Source organism: Pleurodeles waltl, chromosome 8, assembly GCF_031143425.1.
Source record: "Pleurodeles waltl isolate 20211129_DDA chromosome 8, aPleWal1.hap1.20221129, whole genome shotgun sequence".
Taxonomy (NCBI): Eukaryota; Metazoa; Chordata; class Amphibia; order Caudata; family Salamandridae; genus Pleurodeles; species Pleurodeles waltl.
The window spans coordinates 1541579385-1541602508 of NC_090447.1; the positions used below are offsets into that span (position 1 = coordinate 1541579385).

The following is a 23124-nucleotide window of genomic DNA, read 5'->3' on the forward strand; positions in this document are numbered from 1 at the left end:
GGATCTCAGTCTTGTCCAAGTTGAGCATGAGGCAGCTGTTTTTCATCCAGTGTGCGACTACTCTTATTCCATTGTGAAAGTTGTTTTTGGCTGTTGATGGTTCGTCGATGAGGGAGAGAATTAGTTGGGTGTCATCGGCATAGGAGACTATGTTGAGGTTGTGCTGTCTGACGATTTTAGCGAGGAAAGCCATGTAGATAGTGAAGAGGGTTGTGCTCAGGGAGGATCCCTGGGGTACTCCACAGCTGGTTTCTGTTGGTTCCTAGATGAAGAGCAGGAGTCTGACTCTCTGGGTTCTTCCGGTGAGGAAGGACGGATCCATTCCAGGGCCTTGCAGCAGATGCCGGCGTCGTGAAGTCTGGTGCCTAGGGTGGTGTGGGATACAGTGTCGGAGGTGGCAGAGAGGTCAAGGAGAATGAGGGCAGCCACGTTGAACTTCAGAAGTTGTCATATTTCTCTGGCTCAGCTCATGATAATTCTTGAAGGTCATGGGTAAGAAGACAATTGTAGTTTTATAACGTGTGAGGTTCTCACATTCTTTGCAACTAATAATTTAGTTTCTTCCACCTTTGCTGCAATCTTCGGCTCAACTAACCACCTTGCCTCATACCCGGAGTATGCACACTTACACTCTTTGTAACTTCTGTTTGCATATTACCTTGGCTCTTAGATGCACAGGGCCACTCCTGTACAGAGAGCCATCCACTAGCGTCATAGAGAGACTTTATCTGTGCTCTCCATAAAACCCAAAGACCTGCATGTACTCCCCTTGGAGGCACTTGACTTCAGTATGAGCCCTCTCTCGACACTCAAACACCAGCCAGAGTAGCAAAGCAGAGTGTCACCCCATCACCACAGACACAAGCAATAAACAGATGTGCCACAGACATGTTTTTGTTGCTTCAGAGCAATACTGTTCCGGGTTTACAGAACTGGGTTCTTTCACAAGCACACTACAGAACCTTTGTTATACTATATTGCTTTTAATATATAAATTTGAAAACTATGGGCCTGATTACGAGTTCGGCAGAAGGTTTTCCCATCCGTCAAACTTCAGACGGGGAGGTTGCTGCCATAGTGGCTAACTCCAATCCAGGTCCATTACAAGTTTCCTGCTAGGTCGGCAGGTGGAAACCTGAGAAACCAGGAAACACCCTGCAGCTTTGTCTCTGGTCTGTAATCGGGCCGGCAGCAAAGCTGTAGGATGCAGGGTGCACCAGCACCCTCAAAATGCAGAGCAGGCAGTGAACATTGCGAGGGTGCTGGCCAAGGGCCTCCCCTGCACCCGTTCTCTGCCAGCCTTTTCATGTCAGTGTTACCACCATGAAATCATCGCTGATGGAGAGCGAAGTCGTAATCTCGAGCAGCGCTGTCCCTGGTGGATTAGGACTGCCACAACCGCCAGACCACCAGTCCGCCAGGACAACGAATCCTGGCGGTGCTGGCGGTCCGACTGCGACAGGACCGCCATGGTCATAATGTGGCGCTTGGGCTGCTGCATTAGTGGCAGTCTGAACATCACTGCGAGTCTGGTGGTCAAGAGACCGCCAGACAAGTAATGGCTACCTATGTCTGGAAATGCGTTGATATGCTTCTTTGAGGGTAACTTGGCAGTGCACATTGAATCCTTCTTATAACTCTTGGCTGGCTTCAGAGGCATAGCAAGAGTGTCAGGGGGCCTTAGTCCCGGGTGCCACTATACTTGCTACACAGGCGTATTACCTTCGCTTACTTTCCCATAACAGGACTCTGCAGAAATCTTTTGATTTCTGTGCACACTCTGCTTAATTCGAGCAAAGGGTGGATTCAGGGCTCCTGCATAATTGATCTTATTAAGCTTATTACAATAGCCAGTAGTTGGCGTATTCCTTATCATGCCCTCCTTGCTGGTAGTGAAGGCAACAATTTACACCAAGCCTTTTTCATGCCTCGCCACACCTTTCAATGCCCTGTGACCACGTGTGTAGTTAGTGGATCACTCTGTCCTGTCCGACCCAAAAGTTCCGCCTGGGTCTTTTTGTCCGTCCAAAGCTCCTGGTCACACCCCTGTCTCAGTACTTTGTGGAGGTGGGCAACCAGCAAGGGAATAAGTAGAGCCAAGAGTCTGGGCCTGATGTACGTATTGGCGGACGGGTTACTCTGTCACAATGGTGACGGATATCCCATCCAGCGAAATATAAATCCCATTGGATAAAGTGGAATTTATATTTCAGAGGACGGGATATCCGACACGGTTGTGACAGAGTAACCTGTCCGCCAAAATTATGTAAATCAGATCCTCTGTCTTAGCTCTAAGAACTGTAACACGAGCCAAGCCAAGAGCCTGTCTGGGTGGACCCTTGGATCTCTAACATGAGCCGATCCCTCGACATGATTGGGATGTGAATAGTGCAACAACTCCACATACAAAGAGGACGAAGACTCTTCAAAGCCTTTCACTTCAGTACATTTGGTTGTACCACTCCAGTGACTGACATTAACTATAAACAATAGCTTTCAAGCATGAACATAGAAACATTCCTGCCCCTACCCACCGTCCTGAGGATGAAGATGCCATGAGTGAATCAAGAGGCCTAAGTTACTTTCATAGATGGAGCAATATGATAGTCTATTAAAACATGTTCAAGAGAGGTTTTTGAGCACGCATGTCATGAACAGATGTTCAAGGTAAGCTGAAATATAAGGATAAAAGAAATGGAGGCAGAGTGAAATAAGGTAATTTCCTTGCATCACATAATTTCACCAAGCAAGTACCCAGGTTTTCTGGCTTTACTGTGTGAAATTCGGCCAGTGGATGGGTGTCTCGTTCGCCTTCAGTTTTACAATGAAAGATTATTACTTTGGGCCTGATTTAGATAGTGGTCTTTTGAGGTCCCAAATAGACTGATTCACAGAATTGGGCCATTTGTGACCACAATAAAGCTTTTTTTAATGTACGAAAGGCAAAATGCGATTAGGGAGCTTGTTACCAGATCACAATTTTAGTTTTATAGTTGTTATTTGGAAGGGGCGTCTCTTACATGTACAGAATCGCAGTAGTGTGCATTAATATTTTGCACCTTAATTCCGGTTACAAACTTGAATACAGACTTGAATACAGATAACAATTTTCGTTTTATAGTTGTTATTTGGAAGGGGCATGTTTAGGACGTCCCTTACATCCTCAGAATCGCAGTAGTATGTATTAATATTTTGCACCTTAATTCTGTTTACAAAATGTGAATACTTGATCACCAATTCCAAAGTGGTTGTAACACATTCTCAAAAGGGAAGGGTTCCCCATGTTGCTATTTCGCTTTTGTGAATGTTTAAAAATATTTTTTAAGAGCAGGCAGTGGTCCTTAGAAAACAAAACTTAAACATTTCATTTTCTTTTCTTTTTTTCAGCACATCCCATTTCAAATAAGAAAAAATGGGCTGCAGTTAAAAAAAAATGAAAAAAAGAATAAAGATTGCTTTATCAAAAAACAATGACAGACATGGTGATCTGGTAAGCCCAGTAGGCCACCATTCCTGCGATGGTGGCGATTCATAATAGGTCACGAATTGCAACCTACCTCATTAATATTCATGAGGTACATCAATTTGTACCAGGAGTCACTATTTGGGAATATAAACATTCATACATTAGGAGTACTGATTTCTAATTGCGTTTGGTCTGTGACAACCTCCAGTGTCATGTTCTTCGCGGCCCGGTGTGAGCACGCACTCACACTAGGAGTGGTGGCACACCTTGGGAATTTGTTCAACAGTTAACAGACTTGTACCCAGCCTGATCAGGACCAGACAATTCAAAATTGTGAAAATCTGGAGCCAAGTAAATAAACATTCTCCTGTGAACATCTGTCACTCTGTAGATTAAGAGTGTGGGAAACGATTTAATATGCTTTTGCTTCTGGGTTGCATCACTTTTTTGTGCAGCCCAGTTGTAAAATCATTTTAAAGATTTACTATGGCAAGCAAAGCTGCTTTGTGTGGCTTTGTGTGGTTTAGTAAACACAAAGTAACACAACGCAGCACATGGCACTGCCTTGATTTACTTTGTGTCGAGGAGAATGGGCGTCCTCATGCATCCACCCATGGATTTTGACACAATCCCAGATTCACTAAAGTGAGTAAACCTGGGATTACTCCAGAATTCTACATCTCCCTGAACCCAGCATAACGAGGGGAAATATCTTTATATCTCCTTGCTACTTCCTGTTTCCATGTGTGTTACATGCTGCAGCAAGCATTGAAAGAGGGAAATGCCTTTAAGGATTGTTTAGTAGGAAGGTGTCCCTTCCTGCACAAGAACAATCCTGCTGTAAGACAAGCACCCTTGCACCATGGTACCAGGGGGCCTTCATTGGCGCTAGGGAGCACACAGTGCGCCACCACTCCGAGAGAACAGAAGATATAGCACATTTCTGCTGTCTCTCTTTCATGCAACGCAGAGCAGCAAATGTGCCTGCTGCCCTGTGGAAAATGAGTAATTTAACCAAGGTGGAGACGGAGTAGTCTCTGTGCTTGATTAAACCTGAGGTTTGCCCACGTTTAAATTTGGGGAGCGGACCTTTATCTTCGCAGTATGTATACTTCATCACCGTTGCGACGGAGCATGCATACCGCCAAGTTATCTCGTGCCCTAAATCTACATTCGTTACAACGTTCCCGTTTCCCAGCTTGCATTAAGTTGTTTTAAACATTGTTGTAATGTAAAGGGGTACAGCATGTTACAGAAATGTTCTAATAAATAAATCAGCAAAGCCAATAGGTCTAGCCTTGACAAGCTGGTGTGATTTAATTAAAAAGTAACTATTACATATAGTAATAGGATAATATGGGTATGTCCTAGCAGGCCGACGTACGGGGAAAAGGTATGGAAGCCCTTGGTAGGTTTAATACATATCATAGGAAAACATATTTTGTATTAATATATAGAAAAGGTACTATTACGTTCAATTGCTGTAACCCAAATTCATAATTTAAACACTGAACAATGGCTAACAAAATAAAAAGGACAAAGAATGGAAAAACAAAGGAGTGCAAAGTTAAGAATTCTGCCACCGGCTCTGGCGCTGAAGTGCACATCTTTAGGTCCTGCCTACAACAAAGGTGAGGTGCTGGCTTGCAAGAGATATTGTTTACTGGAAGGTGGCTGATGCCCGCCATTTCCTTAGAAACCATGGCTTAATTGAAACTCTTAGTTGGTGCCCCTTAATTGGCTGCTGTGAACTAGTTTCACTTCCTTACCTTTGGTGTGGAGCAGGGACCAAGTGCTGATTGCTTCATTTTGATTAGTGTCCTTCCGCTGCTTGCGCTGTGATTGAGGTACTATTTTATTTTAATTTCTTCTTCCCATTGCATTGCTTCTTCCCTCCGACCCCCCAGTTGTTAGTATTGGTTTTCTCCAACCACCCCCATGTCCATGTTGTTTATTCTCTCCCACTCACTGTTGTCTGTGATGCTTTAATAACCTGCCACTGTCCCCCGTGTCTTTGTTACTTTATTACCACCCCCAGTTGTCCTTGTTGCTTTTATACACCCCCCACATGTTGCTGTACAACATGGCTAAAAGACACTTGCAAAGCCAAGAGCTCTTCTGTAAGCGACAGATACTGGCTTTGCCAATGCTTGTTTTAGACAGATGTGGACATGACACCACACAACAGCATCAGCACATGTTCTGTGACATAAAACATAAACATGCCTCATGCTGTGTAACATGGGGTGAGACAGGTACATATAAACAGACAGATGAAAGAAGAGGTTACCCAAAGCCCCTTGTAATGTGAATATATGCATGTCTTTTTTATTTATATATAACTTTTTGTCTTACCCGAGGGTGCCGAGTTAGCTAAAGCTGCCTCTAGTCCAGACTTAAAAACCTAAAAATACCCCGGGAGAGTGGGTGGCATGGTATGAAAAGGGCATTCCCTCGGTTGCTCAAGTATCGTGTTCCTAAGCCCTCCTGGTCACTGCCTATTTATTTTATTGGCCCACATCTTAATTCACCTTCATCCACTTCTCTTCCCACCTCCTCAGCTGCCTTCCGGGACGTGCCTGGTGGCTGCCAGGGTACAGGCCTGGCACAGTATCTGCTTTCATGCCCTGGGCCCGGGCAGCTGGAGGATTACTTCTTTTAATACCAGAGTATTAGTGGGGGTGTCAATGTGCAGTAGAATCTGCAGCTCCTGCCACCCATAGGAGAAGGGGGGAGGGCCCCCCACCTTGTCCCCTGATCCTCTGTGACAATCCACAGCTCTTTACAACCGGAGGTGGGAAGGCGAAAACAGGGGTTTGGGGGGGCTCTGCTAATTGGCATCAGAACCCACTTGCTGTCATTGCTCCAGCAAACACTTGCAAACTACCTGCAAGAAAACAAGCGAGGTCAAAAGAAATCAATGAATAAAACATATCAGGCCTGATTTACATCTTGGCAGACAGATTTACTCTGTCGCAAACATACCGTCCTCCGTATTACGATCCCATTGCAGCCTATAGAAATCGTAGTATGGCGGATGGGATATCTGTCACATGTGCAACTGAATAACCCATCCGCCACTCTCTAAATCAGGCCCTTATACCAACAGGACAGAAACCTGACGCAACGTAACATCATCGGTATGTGCTTTGTAACATAGAACATGTATTCTGTGGGCAGCAGCTGGGCAAGCTTCACCCATATAAAGAACAATGTCAACATACGCCACAATAGTGCAAGCTTCCTGCATACACTACATACGAGGTGACCAGCAGCAGTGCAGGCGTCATACACACACAGAACCAGTGCATCATGGACCACAGGGGAGCAAAAAATCAGTTATTTATATATAACAACTGTGTAAGCTTCACCCATATAAAGAACAATATCAACATACGCCACAATAGTGCAAGCGTACGTCACACACTTAACATACGAGGTGACCAGCAGCAGTGCAGGCGTCATACACACACAGAACCAGTGCATCATGGACCACAGGGGAGCAAAAAATCAGTTATTTATATATAACAACTGTGTAAGCTTCACCCATATAAAGAACAATATCAACATACGCCACAATAGTGCAAGCGTACGTCACACACTTAACATACGAGGTGACCAGCAGCAGTGCAGGCGTCATACACACACAGAACCAGTGCATCATGGACCACAGGGGAGCAAAAAATCAGTTATTTATATATAACAACTGTGTAAGCTTCACCCATATAAAGAACAATATCAACATACGCCACAATAGTGCAAGCATACGTCACACACTTAACATACGAGGTGACCAGCAGCAGTGCAGGCGTCATACACACACAGAACCAGTGCATCATGGACCACAGGGGAGCAAAAAATCAGTTATTTATATATAACACCTGTGTAAGCTTCACCCATATAAAGAACAATATCAACATACGCCACAATAGTGCAAGCGTCCGTCACACACTTAACATACGAGGTGACCAGCAGCAGTGCAGGCGTCATACACACACAGAACCAGTGCATCATGGACCACAGGGGAGCAAAAAATCAGTTATTTATATATAACAACTGTGTAAGCTTCACCCATATGAAGAACAATGTCAACATACGCCACAATAGTGCAAGCGTCCGTCACACACTTAACATACGAGGTGACCAGCAGCAGTGCAGGCGTCATACACACACAGAACCAGTGCATCATGGACCACAGGGGAGCAAAAAATCAGTTATTTATATATAACAACTGTGTAAGCTTCACCCATATAAAGAACAATATCAACATACGCCACAATAGTGCAAGCGTACGTCACACACTTAACATACGAGGTGACCAGCAGCAGTGCAGGCGTCATACACACACAGAACCAGTGCATCATGGACCAGAGGAATGCAAGAAAAGATACATTCAAAGGTGACCACAATGCAAGCTTCACCCATATAAAGAACAATGTCAACATACGCCACAACAGTACAAGCTTCCTGCATACACTACATACGAGGTGACCAGCAGCAGTGCAGGCGTCATACACACACAGAACCATTGCATCATGGACCACAGGAATGCAAGAAAAGATACATTCAAAGGTGACCACAATGCAAGCTTCACCCATATAAAGAACAATGTCAACATATGCCACAACAGTACAAGCTTCCTGCATACACTACATACGAGGTGACCAGCAGCAGTGCAGGCGTCATACACACACAGAACCAGTGCATCATGGACCACAGGGGAGCAAAAAATCAGTTATTTATATATAACAACTGTGTAAGCTTCACCCATATAAAGAACAATATCAACATACGCCACAATAGTGCAAGCGTACGTCACACACTTAACATACGAGGTGACCAGCAGCAGTGCAGGCGTCATACACACACAGAACCAGTGCATCATGGACCACAGGAATGCAAGAAAAGATACATTCAAAGGTGACCACAATGCAAGCTTCACCCATATAAAGAACAATGTCAACATACGCCACAACAGTACAAGCTTCCTGCATACACTACATACGAGGTGACCAGCAGCAGTGCAGGCGTCATACACACACAGAACCAGTGCATCATGGACCACAGGAATGCAAGAAAAGATACATTCAAAGGTGACCACAATGCAAGCTTCTCCCACATAAAGAACAATGACAACGTGCTTCCTTTACAAACAACACAGATAACAACAGTGCCTGCCTCTCTCACATATAAGAGATAAGGAACAGCACTGGTAGAAGCAGCACACGTGTCCCTAACATGTAGAAGAGTCCCAGCGCAGACACAATAAGTGCGAGCTTCACTCACACACAGGAGATGAGACAAAGACACCAGGCATCGGAGCTCAGGGGCTATGTAGGGTAGAGTGTGTACTGCACCAATGCAATTGGGTGAGCTATCTACCGTCGGGCCATGTCTAAGGATGTAGGACTGGACTTCGTACTGTTGACACCTTGATGGTGGCAATGACAGTGTGTCAACACTGATGATCTCAAAATGTCCGATTCGTGCAGAATAAATGTTAATTAGAAATTCATAAATATGTTTTGTTTTGTTCTTTATATGTACTCCAGTCATATGAGGATTTGACAGGAGGCATCTAATTCAAGAAACATCACCAGCACTTCTAAAATAATTGTTTAGTACAATGGTGGCAATGCACCACAGGTATATTTGTCCCTCTAGAGCTGTGTTTCTTTTGCTTACTGTAAAGGAAGCAGTAGTGCAAGCTTCCTGCGGCCAGACTCTGGCGGTCATTCTGACCCTGGCGGTCAAAGACCGCCAGGGCGGAGGACCGCGGGAGCACCGCCGACAGGCCGGCGGTGCTCCAATGGGGATTCCGACCGCGGCGGTAAAGCCGCGGTCGGACCGGCAACACTGGCGGGCTCCCGCCAGTGTACCGCCACCCCATTGAATCCTCCAAGGCGGCGCAGCTTGCTGCGCCGCCGAGGGGATTCCGACCCCCCCTACCGCCATCCAGATCCCGGCGGTCCGACTGCCGGGATCCGGATGGCGGTAGGGGGGGTCGCGGGGCCCCTGGGGGCCCCTGCAGTGCCCATGCCACTGGCATGGGCATTGCAGGGGCCCCCGTAAGAGGGCCCCTAAATGTATTTCACTGTCTGCTGCGCAGACAGTGAAATACGCGACGGGTGCAACTGCACCCGTCGCACAGCTTCCACTCCGCCGGGTCGATTCCGAGCCGGCTTCATCGTGGAAGCCTCTTTCCCGCTGGGCTGGCGGGCGGCCTGAAGGCGACCGCCCGCCAGCCCAGCGGGAAAGTCAGAATTACCGCCGCGGTCTTTCGACCGCAGAACGGTAACCTGACGGCGGGACTTTGGCGGGCGGCCTCCGCCGCCCGCCAAGGTCAGAATGAGGGCCTCTGTGGCCAACCCTCACAAAGGCTTCCAATCCCACACTACGCCAGGGCCTTCGGACATGCATGGTGGGGGGGGTTGCAACCCCGCATGCAGCCAACCCACAACTGCACAGTACCTTTGGCTGCACAGGGTAGGGGATTGGAACCCCAGCATGCAGCAACCCCACAATGCACGGGCCTTTGGTTGTGCACGGTGGGGACTGGAACCCCCAGCATGCAGCAACCCCACACTGCCTGGGGCCTTTGGTTGTGCACGGTGGGGGGTTGGAACCCCCTTCATGCAGCCAACCCCACACTGCACAGGGCTTTTGGTTGTGCACGGTGGGGGGTTGGAACCCCCTTCATGCAGCAACCCCACAATGCCAGCGGCCTTTGATTGTGCACGGTGGGGACTGGAAGCCACAGCATGCAGCCAACCCCACACTGCACGGGGCCTTTGGTTGTGCACGGTGGGGGGTTGGAACCCCCTTCATGCAGCCAACCGCACACTGCACGGGCCCTTTGGTTGTGCACGGTGGGGGACTGGAACCCCTTCATGCAGCCAACCCCACACTGCACAGGGCCTTTGGCTGTGCAAGGCTGGGGTTTTGCGCCAGGGCCTGGCCTGTGGCTGCCCCTGCGTCCATTCACCCACATGCAGCCTATCCCACGCTGCGCATGGCCTACACAAACTACAGCCCAGGGTCACACAAAGAATAAGTACATCATATTGAATTATTACAGTATCTACAACAGCAGCGAACACATCCCTCACATACCCACTGACTCTCTCGGAGGCAGTAGCTTTATGCACTTTCCCCTCACACTCACAGCACTGTGTCTTCTAGCACAGGTACAACACAGGCAGCATCAGTGCAAGCTTCTCGTACAGCAGAGGTACAGCACTGGCGGCATCAGTGCACGCTTCTCGTACAGCAGAGGGACAGCACAGGTGGCATCAGTGCACGCTTCTCGTACAGCAGAGGGACAGCACAGGCTGCATCGGTGCAAGCTTCTCATACAGCAGAGGTACAGCACAGGCGGCATCAGTGCACGCTTCTCGTACATCAGAGGTACAGCACAGGCGGCATCAGTGCAAGCTTTTCATACAGCAGAAGTACAGCACAGGCGGCATCAGTGCACACTTCTCGTACAGCAGAGGGACAGCACAGGCGACATCAGTGTAAGCTTCTCATACAGCAGAGGTACAGCACTGGCGGCATCAGTGCACGCTTCTCGTACAGCAGAGGTACAGCACAGGCGGCATCAGTGCACGCTTCTCGTACAGCAGAGGTACAGCACAGGCGGCATCAGTGCAAGCTTCTCATACAGCAGAGGTACAGCACAGGCGGCATCAGTGCACGCTTCTCGTACAGCAGAGGTACAGCACAGGCGGCATCAGTGTAAGCTTTTCGTACAGCAGAGGTACAGCACAGGCGGCATCAGTGCACACTTCTCGTACAGCAGAGGGACAGCACAGGCGGCATCAGTGCACGCTTCTCGTACAGCAGAGGTACAGCACAGGCGGCATCAGTGCAAGCTTTTCATACAGCAGAAGTACAGCACAGGCGGCATCAGTGCAAGCTTCTCGTACAGCAGAAGTACAGCACAGGCGGCATCAGTGCAAGCTTCTCGTACAGCAGAGGTACAGCACAGGCGGCCTCAATGCACGCTTCTCGTACAGCAGAGGTACAGCACAGGCGGCATCAGTGTAAGCTTCTCGTACAGCAGAGGGACAGCACAGGCGGCATCAGTGCAAGCTTCTCGTACAGCAGAGGTACAGCACAGGCGGCATCAGTGCAAGCTTCTCGTGCAGCAGAGGGACAGCACAGGCGGCATCAGTGCAAGCTTCTCGTGCAGCAGAGGTACAGCACAGGCGGCATCAGTGCAAGCTTCTCGTGCAGCAGAGGTACAGCACAGGCGGCATCAGTGCAAGCTTCTCGTGCAGCAGAGGTACAGCACAGGCGGCATCAGTGCAAGCTTCTCGTACAGCAGAGGTACAGCACATGCGGCATCAGTGGAAGCTTCTCGTGCAGCAGAGGTACAGCACAGGCGGCATCAGTGCAAGCTTCTCGTACAGCAGAGGTACCGCACAGGCGGCATCAGTGCAAGCTTCTCGTACAGCAGAGGTACAGCACAGGCGGCATCAGTGTATGCTTCTCGTACAGCAGAGGGACAGCACAGGCGGCATCAGTGCACGCTTCTCGTACAGCAGAGGTACAGCACAGGCGGCATCAGTGTATGCTTCTCGTACAGCAGAGGGACAGCACAGGCGGCATCAGTGCACGCTTCTCGTACAGCAGAGGTACAGCACAGGCGGCATCAGTGTAAGCGTCTCGTACAGCAGAGGGACAGCACAGGCGGCATCAGTGCACGCTTCTCGTACAGCAGGGGTACAGCACAGGCGGCATCAGTGTAAGCTTCTCGTACAGCAGAGGGACAGCACAGGCGGCATCAGTGCACGCTTCTCGTACAGCAGAGGTACAGCACAGGCGGCATCAGTGTAAGCTTCTCGTACATCAGAGGGACAGCACAGGCGGCATCAGTGCACGCTTCTCGTACAGCAGAGGTACAGCACAGGCGGCATCAGTGTAAGCTTCTCGAACAGCAGAGGGACAGCACAGGCGGCATCAGTGCACGCTTCTCGTATAGCAGAGGTACAGCACAGGCGGCATCAGTGTAAGCTTCTCGTACAGCAGAGGGACAGCACAGGCGGCATCAGTGCACGCTTCTCGTACAGCAGAGGTACAGCACAGACGGCATCAGTGTAAGCTTCTCGTACAGCAGAGGGACAGCACAGGCGGCATCAGTGCACGCTTCTCCTACAGCAGAGGTACAGCACAGGCGGCATCAGTGTAAGCTTCTCGTACAGCAGAGGGACAGCACAGGCGGCATCAGTGCACGCTTCTCCTACAGCAGAGGTACAGCACAGGCGGCATCAGTGTAAGCTTCTCGTACAGCAGAGGGACAGCACAGGCGGCATCAGTGCACGCTTCTCCTACAGCAGAGGTACAGCACAGGCGGCATCAGTGTAAGCTTCTCGTACAGCAGAGGTACAGCACAGGCGGCATCAGTGCAAGCTTCTCGTACAGCAGAGGTACAGCACAGGCGGCATCAGTGCACGCTTCTCGTACAGCAGAGGTACAGCACAGGCGGCATCAGTGCAAGCTTCTCGTACAGCAGAGGTACAGCACAGGTGGCATCAGTGCAAGCTTCTCGTACAGCAGAGGTAAAGCACAGGCGGCATCAGTGTAAGCTTCTCGTCCAGCAGAGGTACAGCAGAGGCGGCATCAGTGGAAGCTTCTCCTGCAGCAGAGGTACAGCACAGGCGGCATCAGTGTAAGCTTCTCGTACAGCAGAGGTACCGCACAGACGGCATCAGTGCAAGCTTCTCGTACAGCAGAGGTACAGCACAGGTGGCATCAGTGTATGCTTCTCGTACAGCAGAGGTACAGCACAGGCGGCATCAGTGTAAGCTTCTCGTACAGCAGAGGGACAGCACAGGCGGCATCAGTGCACGCTTCTCGTACAGCAGAGGTACAGCACAGGCGGCATCAGTGTAAGCTTCTCATACAGCAGAGGTACAGCACAGGCGGCATCAGTGCACACTTCTCGTACAGCAGAGGGACAGCACAGGCGGCATCAGTGCACGCTTCTCGTACAGCAGAGGTACAGCACAGGCGGCATCAGTGCACGCTTCTCGTACAGCAGAGGTACAGCACAGGCGGCCTCAATGCACGCTTCTCGTACAGCAGAGGTACAGCACAGGAGGTATCAGTGCACGCTTCTCGTACAGCAGAGGTACAGCACAGGCGGCATCAGTGTAAGCTTCTCGTACAGCAGAGGCACAGCACAGGCGGCATCAGTGCACGCTTCTCGTACAGCAGAGGTACAGCACAGGCGGCATCAGTGCACGCTTCTCGTACAGCACAGGCGGCATCAGTGTAAGCTTCTCGTACAGCAGAGGCACAGCACAGGCGGCATCAGTGCACGCTTCTCGTACAGCAGAGGTACAGCACAGGCGGCATCAGTGCACGCTTCTCGTACAGCACAGGCGGCATCAGTGCACGCTTCTCGTACAGCAGAGGGACAGCACAGGCGGCATCAGTGCACGCTTCTCGTACAGCAGAGGTACAGCACAGGCGGCATCAGTGTAAGCTTCTCGTACAGCAGAGGGACAGCACAGGCGGCATCAGTGCACGCTTCTCGTACAGCAGAGGTACAGCACAGGCGGCATCAGTGTAAGCTTCTCGTACAGCAGAGGTACAGCACAGGCGGCATCAGTGCACACTTCTCGTACAGCAGAGGGACAGCACAGGCGGCATCAGTGCACGCTTCTCGTACAGCAGAGGTACAGCACAGGCGGCATCAGTGCACGCTTCTCGTACAGCAGAGGTACAGCACAGGCGGCCTCAATGCACGCTTCTCGTACAGCAGAGGTACAGCACAGGCGGTATCAGTGCACGCTTCTCGTACAGCAGAGGTACAGCACAGGCGGCATCAGTGTAAGCTTCTCGTACAGCAGAGGGACAGCACAGGCGGCATCAGTGCACGCTTCTCGTACAGCAGAGGAACAGCACAGGCGGCATCAGTGCACGCTTCTCGTACAGCACAGGCGGCATCAGTGCACGCTTCTCGTACAGCAGAGGGACAGCACAGGCAGAATCAGTGCACGCTTCTCGTACAGCAGAGGTACAGCACAGGCGGCATCAGTGTAAGCTTCTCGTATAGCAGAGGTACAGCACAGGCGGCATCAGTGCACGCTTCTCGTACAGCAGAGGGACAGCACAGGCGGCATCAGTGCACGCTTCTCGTACAGCAGAAGTACAGCACAGGCGGCATCAGTGTAAGCTTCTCGTACAGCAGAGGTACAGCACAGGCGGCATCAGTGCAAGCTTCTCGTACAGCAGAGGTACAGCACAGGCGGCATCAGTGCAAGCTTCTCGTACAGCAGAAGTACAGCACAGGCGGCATCAGTGTAAGCTTCTCGTACAGCAGAGGTACAGCACAGGCGGCATCAGTGTAAGCTTCTCGTACAGCAGAGGTACAGCACAGGCGGCATCAGTGTAAGTTTCTCGTACAGCAGAGGTAAAGCACAGGCGGCATCAGTGTAAGCTTCTCGTACAGCAGAGGTACAGCACAGGCGGCATCAGTGTAAGCTTCTCGTACAGCAGAGGTACAGCACAGGCGGCATCAGTGCAAGCTTCTCGTACAGCAGAAGTGCAGCACAGGCGGCATCAGTGCAAGCTTCTCGTACAGCAGAAGTACAGCACAGGCGGCATCAGTGCAAGCTTCTCGTACAGCAGAGGTACAGTACAGGCGGCATCAGTGCAAGCTTCTCGTACAGCAGAGGTACAGCACAGGCGGCATCAGTGCAAGCTTCTCGTACAGCAGAGGTACAGCACAGGCGGCATCAGTGTAAGTTTCTCGTACAGCAGAGGGACAGCACAGGCGGCATCAGTGCAAGCTTCTCGTACAGCAGAGGTACAGCACAGGCGGCATCAGTGCAAGCTTCTCGTACAGCAGAGGTACAGCACAGGCGGCATCAGTGTAAGCTTCTCGTACAGCAGAGGTACAGCACAGGCGGCATCAGTGTAAGTTTCTCGTACAGCAGAGGTAAAGCACAGGCGGCATCAGTGTAAGCTTCTCATACAGCAGAGGTACAGCACAGGCGGCATCAGTGTAAGCTTCTCGTACTGCAGAGGTACAGCACAGGCGGCATCAGTGTAAGTTTCTCGTACAGCAGAGGTAAAGCACAGGTGGCATCAGTGTAAGCTTCTCATACAGCAGAGGTACAGCACAGGCGGCATCAGTGTAAGCTTCTCGTACAGCACAGGTACAGCACAGGTACAGCACAGGTGGTGGCAGTGCAAGCTTCTCTCACAGCGCAGGCAGTAGCACTGTAAGCTTCTCTCACAGCAAAGCTACAGCATAGGAAGCAGCCGTTCAATTTTATCTCACAGCCCTGGTACAACACAGACGGTAGAAGTGCACGCTTCTCTCACAGCACAGGTACAACACAGGCAGTAGTGCAAGCTTCTTTCATAGTCCTGGTACAGTACAAGCAGCAGGCGTGTAAGCTTCTTCCACAGCACTTGTATAGCACAGGCAGCAGCCATGCAAGCTTCTCTCACAGCACAGGTACAGCTGTGAAAGCTTCTTTCACAGCACAGGTGGAGCCGTGCAAACTTCTCTCACAGCACAGGTTAAACTGTGCAAGCTTTCTCACAGCACAGGTGCAGCCGTGCAAGCTTCTCTCACAGCACAAGGGCAGACATGCAAGCTTCTTCCACAGCACAGGCAGCAGCCATTCAAGCTTCTCTCACAGCACATGTACAGCACAGGCGCAGCCATACAAGCTTCTCTCACAGCCCAGGTGCAGCTGTGCAAGCTTCTCTCACAGCACAGGTGCAGCCGCACAAGCTTCTCTCACAGCACAGGCTAAGCTGTGCAAGCTTCTCTCACAGCACAGGCTAAGCTGCGCAAGCTTCTCTCACAGCACAGGCTAAGCTGCGCAAGCTTCTCTCACAGCACAGGTACAGCTGTACAGGCTTCTCTCACAGCACAGGTGCAGCCGCACAAGCTTCTCTCACAGCACAGGCTAAGCTGCGCAAGCTTCTCTCACAGCCCAGGTGCAGCTGTGCAAGCTTCTCTCACAGCACAGGTGCAGCCGCACAAGCTTCTCTCACAGCACAGGCTAAGCTGCGCAAGCTTCTCTCACAGCACAGGCTAAGCTGTGCAAGCTTCTCTCACAGCACAGGTACAGCTGTACAGGCTTCTCTCACAGCACAGGTGCAGCCGCACAAGCTTCTCTCACAGCACAGGCTAAGCTGCGCAAGCTTCTCTCACAGCACAAGTGCAGCTGTGCAAGCTTCTCTCACAGCACAGGTGCAGCTGTGCAAGCTTCTCTCACAGCACAGGTGCAGCGTGCAAGCTTCTCCCACAGCACAGGTGCAGCACAGGCAGCAGCTCCACAAGTGTATGCGCACAACAGTCGGAGTACAGTCAGAAGTGCACATCTCACTCCCACAGGTGCAGCTGTGCAAGCTTCTCTCACAGCACAGGTGCAGCCGTGAAAGCTTCTCCCACAGCACAGGTGCAGCCGTGCAAGCTTCTCTCACAGCACAGGTACAGCACAGGCAGCAGCTCCACAAGTGTATGCACACAACAGTCGGAGTACAGTCAGAAGCACAGGCGGCATCAGTGTAAGCTTCTCGTATAGCAGAGGTACAGCACAGGCGGCATCAGTGCACGCTTCTCGTACAGCAGAGGGACAGCACAGGCGGCATCAGTGCACGCTTCTCGTACAGCAGAAGTACAGCACAGGCGGCATCAGTGTAAGCTTCTCGTACAGCAGAGGTACAGCACAGGCGGCATCAGTGCAAGCTTCTCGTACAGCAGAGGTACAGCACAGGCGGCATCAGTGCAAGCTTCTCGTACAGCAGAAGTACAGCACAGGCGGCATCAGTGTAAGCTTCTCGTACAGCAGAGGTACAGCACAGGCGGCATCAGTGTAAGCTTCTCGTACAGCAGAGGTACAGCACAGGCGGCATCAGTGTAAGTTTCTCGTACAGCAGAGGTAAAGCACAGGCGGCATCAGTGTAAGCTTCTCGTACAGCAGAGGTACAGCACAGGCGGCATCAGTGTAAGCTTCTCGTACAGCAGAGGTACAGCACAGGCGGCATCAGTGCAAGCTTCTCGTACAGCAGAAGTGCAGCACAGGCGGCATCAGTGCAAGCTTCTCGTACAGCAGAAGTACAGCACAGGCGGCATCAGTGCAAGCTTCTCGTACAGCAGAGGTACAGTACAGGCGGCATCAGTGCAAGCTTCTCGTACAGCAGAGGTACAGCACAGGCGGCATCAGTGCAAGCTTCTCGTACAGCAGAGGTACAGCACAGGCGGCATCAGTGTAAGTTTCTCGTACAGCAGAGGGACAGCACAGGCGGCATCAGTGCAAGCTTCTCGTACAGCAGAGGTACAGCACAGGCGGCATCAGTGCAAGCTTCTCGTACAGCAGAGGTACAGCACAGGCGGCATCAGTGTAAGCTTCTCGTACAGCAGAGGTACAGCACAGGCGGCATCAGTGTAAGTTTCTCGTACAGCAGAGGTAAAGCACAGGCGGCATCAGTGTAAGCTTCTCATACAGCAGAGGTACAGCACAGGCGGCATCAGTGTAAGCTTCTCGTACTGCAGAGGTACAGCACAGGCGGCATCAGTGTAAGTTTCTCGTACAGCAGAGGTAAAGCACAGGTGGCATCAGTGTAAGCTTCTCATACAGCAGAGGTACAGCACAGGCGGCATCAGTGTAAGCTTCTCGTACAGCACAGGTACAGCACAGGTACAGCACAGGTGGTGGCAGTGCAAGCTTCTCTCACAGCGCAGGCAGTAGCACTGTAAGCTTCTCTCACAGCAAAGCTACAGCATAGGAAGCAGCCGTTCAATTTTATCTCACAGCCCTGGTACAACACAGACGGTAGAAGTGCACGCTTCTCTCACAGCACAGGTACAACACAGGCAGTAGTGCAAGCTTCTTTCATAGTCCTGGTACAGTACAAGCAGCAGGCGTGTAAGCTTCTTCCACAGCACTTGTATAGCACAGGCAGCAGCCATGCAAGCTTCTCTCACAGCACAGGTACAGCTGTGAAAGCTTCTTTCACAGCACAGGTGGAGCCGTGCAAACTTCTCTCACAGCACAGGTTAAACTGTGCAAGCTTTCTCACAGCACAGGTGCAGCCGTGCAAGCTTCTCTCACAGCACAAGGGCAGACATGCAAGCTTCTTCCACAGCACAGGCAGCAGCCATTCAAGCTTCTCTCACAGCACATGTACAGCACAGGCGCAGCCATACAAGCTTCTCTCACAGCCCAGGTGCAGCTGTGCAAGCTTCTCTCACAGCACAGGTGCAGCCGCACAAGCTTCTCTCACAGCACAGGCTAAGCTGTGCAAGCTTCTCTCACAGCACAGGCTAAGCTGCGCAAGCTTCTCTCACAGCACAGGCTAAGCTGCGCAAGCTTCTCTCACAGCACAGGTACAGCTGTACAGGCTTCTCTCACAGCACAGGTGCAGCCGCACAAGCTTCTCTCACAGCACAGGCTAAGCTGCGCAAGCTTCTCTCACAGCCCAGGTGCAGCTGTGCAAGCTTCTCTCACAGCACAGGTGCAGCCGCACAAGCTTCTCTCACAGCACAGGCTAAGCTGCGCAAGCTTCTCTCACAGCACAGGCTAAGCTGTGCAAGCTTCTCTCACAGCACAGGTACAGCTGTACAGGCTTCTCTCACAGCACAGGTGCAGCCGCACAAGCTTCTCTCACAGCACAGGCTAAGCTGCGCAAGCTTCTCTCACAGCACAAGTGCAGCTGTGCAAGCTTCTCTCACAGCACAGGTGCAGCTGTGCAAGCTTCTCTCACAGCACAGGTGCAGCGTGCAAGCTTCTCCCACAGCACAGGTGCAGCACAGGCAGCAGCTCCACAAGTGTATGCGCACAACAGTCGGAGTACAGTCAGAAGTGCACATCTCACTCCCACAGGTGCAGCTGTGCAAGCTTCTCTCACAGCACAGGTGCAGCCGTGAAAGCTTCTCCCACAGCACAGGTGCAGCCGTGCAAGCTTCTCTCACAGCACAGGTACAGCACAGGCAGCAGCTCCACAAGTGTATGCACACAACAGTCGGAGTACAGTCAGAAGTGCACATCTCACTCCCAAAGGTGCAGTGAGGCAAGAATACTACAAGTTCCCCTCATACACAGAACACATAGTGCTCAGACAGCAAAGCTTCCCTCTTACACAGAGCAGGTGAAGCTCCAGGGAAAAGATCCCCCAGTCCTCCTTTGAGATAGAGAGGGTGCGAGCCCCTGTGCTCCCGCACCAGCTTCAGATTGTGTCTTTGTGTTCCCACGGGGGAGGGGAAGGGGGGCGGGGGCATCTCTAACCGAGAACAATTCACAAAGTGCTGTGAAGTTCTTGAAAACGTCAAAAGGGAGCAGTTACCCTACCCTGTCCCCTGTCCCCCCTCTTCTCTGCTCCTTTTTTCTGTGTCTCTCCCTCTGTCCTTCTTCCTCTCCCTCCCTAGCCCTCCCCCCTCTCTTTCTGCATTCCCTTCCACCCCCCGCTCTATTTGTGAACCTCTGAGCTGACAGCGCATGGAAAGCTCCTAAGCCCAGAGCAGCTGATGGGAGGGTCTGGTTTCAGCCCACCCGGACCCCCGTGCCCCCCTCACTCCAGCTCCCCGTGGCCGAGGCCTTGGGAGGGGTCCAGCAGCCACCTGACCCGGCCGAGGCCCTGTCCCTCTCCTCCTGCGCCCACGTGGCCCTCCCAGGGGGTGAATTGTGTTTATTTGTTGGCGCCCTGGTGTGAAAAAACTCCCCATCAACCGCCTATTAATCTTGTCAACGTCCTCGCGAGCTCCTCGCTTGTCCTGCTGATGAATTTATTAGCCTTTTCTTCCCTCTTTCCCCTCCCGCGGAAGGTCCGCGGAAGACTCGCGGTGCTCGGATGTTCACCAGACACCCAACACCCCGTCTTGGCCTGGAGTGCAGAGAAGCCTCCCAGTGCGCACCACACATCAACACAACACACACAGGCGCCTCCTGGTGCACACTACACAGGGACACCTGGAGCACACCACACAGGGTCACACAGAGGCGCCTCCCGGTGCGCACCACACAGGGACACCTGGTGCACACCACACAGGGACACCTGGTGCACACCACACAGGGCCACACACAGGGACACAGAGGCACCTACTGGTGCACATCACACAGGGACACCTAGAGGCGTCTCCAGGTGGGCACCACACAGGGACAAACCGAGGCACCTCCTGGTGCACACCACACAGGGACAGAGGCGCCTTCCAGTGCACAACACACAGGGACACACAGAGGCACCTCTTGGTGTGCACCACACAGGGACACACAGAGGCACCTCCTTGTGCACACCACTCAGGGACACACCACACAGGGCCACACAGAGGTGCCTCAAGGTGCGCACTGCACAAGGACTCCTGGTGCGCACCACTGAGGGCCACAAAGAGGTGCCTCCTGGTGCGCACCACAGAGGGACACACAGAGGCACCTCCTTGTGCACACCACACAGGGAAGCACCACACAGGGACACACACAGGCGCCTCCTGGTACGTACAATACAAAGACACCTGGTGCACACCACAAAGGGACAGCTGGTGCACACAACAAAGAAGCGTTACCCGGTGCGCACCACACAGGGCCACACAGAGGAACCTCCTAGTGCACACCACACAGGGACACACAGAGGTGTCTTCCGGTGCGCACCACATGGGGCACCTGGTACACCTCATACAGGGCCACAAAGAGGCACCTCCTGGTGTGCACCATACAGTGAAACACAGAGGCACTTCCTGGTGTGCACCACACAGGGACACACAGAGGCAGCTCCTGGTGCGCACCACACAGGGACACACAGAGACACCTCCTGGTGTGCACCACACAGGGACACACAGAGGTGTCTCCTTGTGCACACCACAGGGGGACAACCCACATAGGCACGCATCTGCTGGTGCATACCACACAGGGACACCGGGTGCACACCGGGGGACAACCCACATAGGCACGCACCTGCTGGTGTGCACCACACAGGGAAACACAGAGGTGTCTCCGTGTGCACACCACAGGGGGACAACGCACATAGGCACGCACCTGCTGGTGCATACCACACAGGGACACCGGGTGCACACTACACAGGGACACACAGAGGCACCACCAAGTGCACAACACAGAGCACACAGAGGCCCCTCCTGGTATGCATCACACAGGGACACACAGAGGCGCCTCCTGGTACAAACCACACAAGGACATACAGGGACCCCTCACAGTGTGCACCACCCAGGGCAACACAGAGGCACCTCAAGGTGCGAACCACACATGGACACCTGGTGCAAACCACACAGGCACCTCAAGGTGCGAACCACGCATGGACACCTGGTGCAAACCACACAGGGCCACATAGAGGGACACATAGAGGGACGCAGAGGTGCCTCCTGGTGCACACCACACAGGGACACACAGAGGTGCCTCCTGGTGCACACCACACAGTGACACCTGGTGCACACCACACAGTGACACACAGATATGCCTCCCAGTGCACCCCACACAGAGACACCTGGTGCACACCACACAGGGACATACAGAGGTACCTTATGGTGTACACCTCAGAGGGCCACACAGAAGGACCTCCTATTGCACATCATGCAGGGACACACAGACAGGGACACACTGAGGCACCTCCTGGTGCACACCACTCAGGGACACACCAAACAGGGACACACAGAGGCACTTCCTGGTGTGCACCACACAGGAACACACAGAGGTGCCTCACACAACACAGGGACAGACCACACAGGGACACACACAGGTACCTTCCTGTGCGCATCACAAAGAAACACACCACACAGGAACACACATAGTCACCTAACGGTGTGCATCACACAGGGACACACAGATGCACCTCCTTGTGTGCACCACACAGGGGCACACAGAGGCACCTCTTTGTGCGCACCACACAGGGACACACAGAGGTGCCTCTTGGTGCGTACCACACAGGGACACACTAAGGCACCTCCTTGTGCACACCACACAGGGATACAAAGAGATGCCTTCTGGTACTCACCGCACAGGGACACACAGAGGAGCCTCCTGGTGCACAACACATAGGGACAAACCGCACAGGTACACACAGAGCCACCTGCTGGTGCACACCACACAGGGACACTTGGTGCAAACCTCACAGGGACACACAGACGTGCCTCACACCACACAGGGACAGATCACACAGGGACACACAGAGGTACCTTCCTGTGCGCATCACAAAGAAACACACCACACAGGGACACACAGAGTTACCTAACGGTGTGCATCACACAGGGACAGACAGAGGCACCTCCTTGTGTACACCACACAGGGGCACACAGAGGCACCTCTTTGTGCGCACCACAAAGGGACACACCAAACAGGGACACATAGAGGCACCTCCTGATGTGCACCACACAGGAACACATAGAGGTACCTCACACCACACAGGGACACACAAAGGGACCTTCCTGTGCGCATCACAAAGAAACACACCACACAGGGACAGACACAGTCAGCTAACGCTGTGCACCACACAGGGACACACAGAGGCACCTCCTTCTGCGCACCACACAGGGGCACACAGAGGCACCTCTTTGTGCGCACCACACAGGGACCCACAGAGGTGCCTCTTGGTGCCTACCACCCAGGGACACACTGAGGCACCTCCTGGTGCACACCACTCAGGGAAACACCAAACAGGGACACACAGAGGCACCTCCTGGTGTG

At 52.2% G+C, this 23124-nt stretch overlaps 1 protein-coding gene across 1 annotated transcript in view; it reads left to right on the forward strand.

The window, feature by feature from the left end:
• The first annotated feature begins 5009 nt into the window (after positions 1 to 5009).
• LOC138249644 (streptococcal hemagglutinin-like) overlaps positions 5010 to 23124 on the forward strand; it is a 60039-nt gene continuing 41924 nt past the window's right edge. Inside the window, exons 1-10 of the mRNA XM_069203589.1 lie at positions 5010 to 5097; positions 10649 to 11665; positions 11796 to 12281; positions 12324 to 12545; positions 12588 to 12831; positions 13072 to 13337; positions 13421 to 14800; positions 14887 to 15394; positions 17026 to 17291; positions 17378 to 17885. Of these exons, the coding sequence (XP_069059690.1) occupies positions 5010 to 5097; positions 10649 to 11665; positions 11796 to 12281; positions 12324 to 12545; positions 12588 to 12831; positions 13072 to 13337; positions 13421 to 14800; positions 14887 to 15394; positions 17026 to 17291; positions 17378 to 17885 (4985 nt within the window). The remainder of the gene's footprint in view (positions 5098 to 10648; positions 11666 to 11795; positions 12282 to 12323; positions 12546 to 12587; positions 12832 to 13071; positions 13338 to 13420; positions 14801 to 14886; positions 15395 to 17025; positions 17292 to 17377; positions 17886 to 23124) is intronic.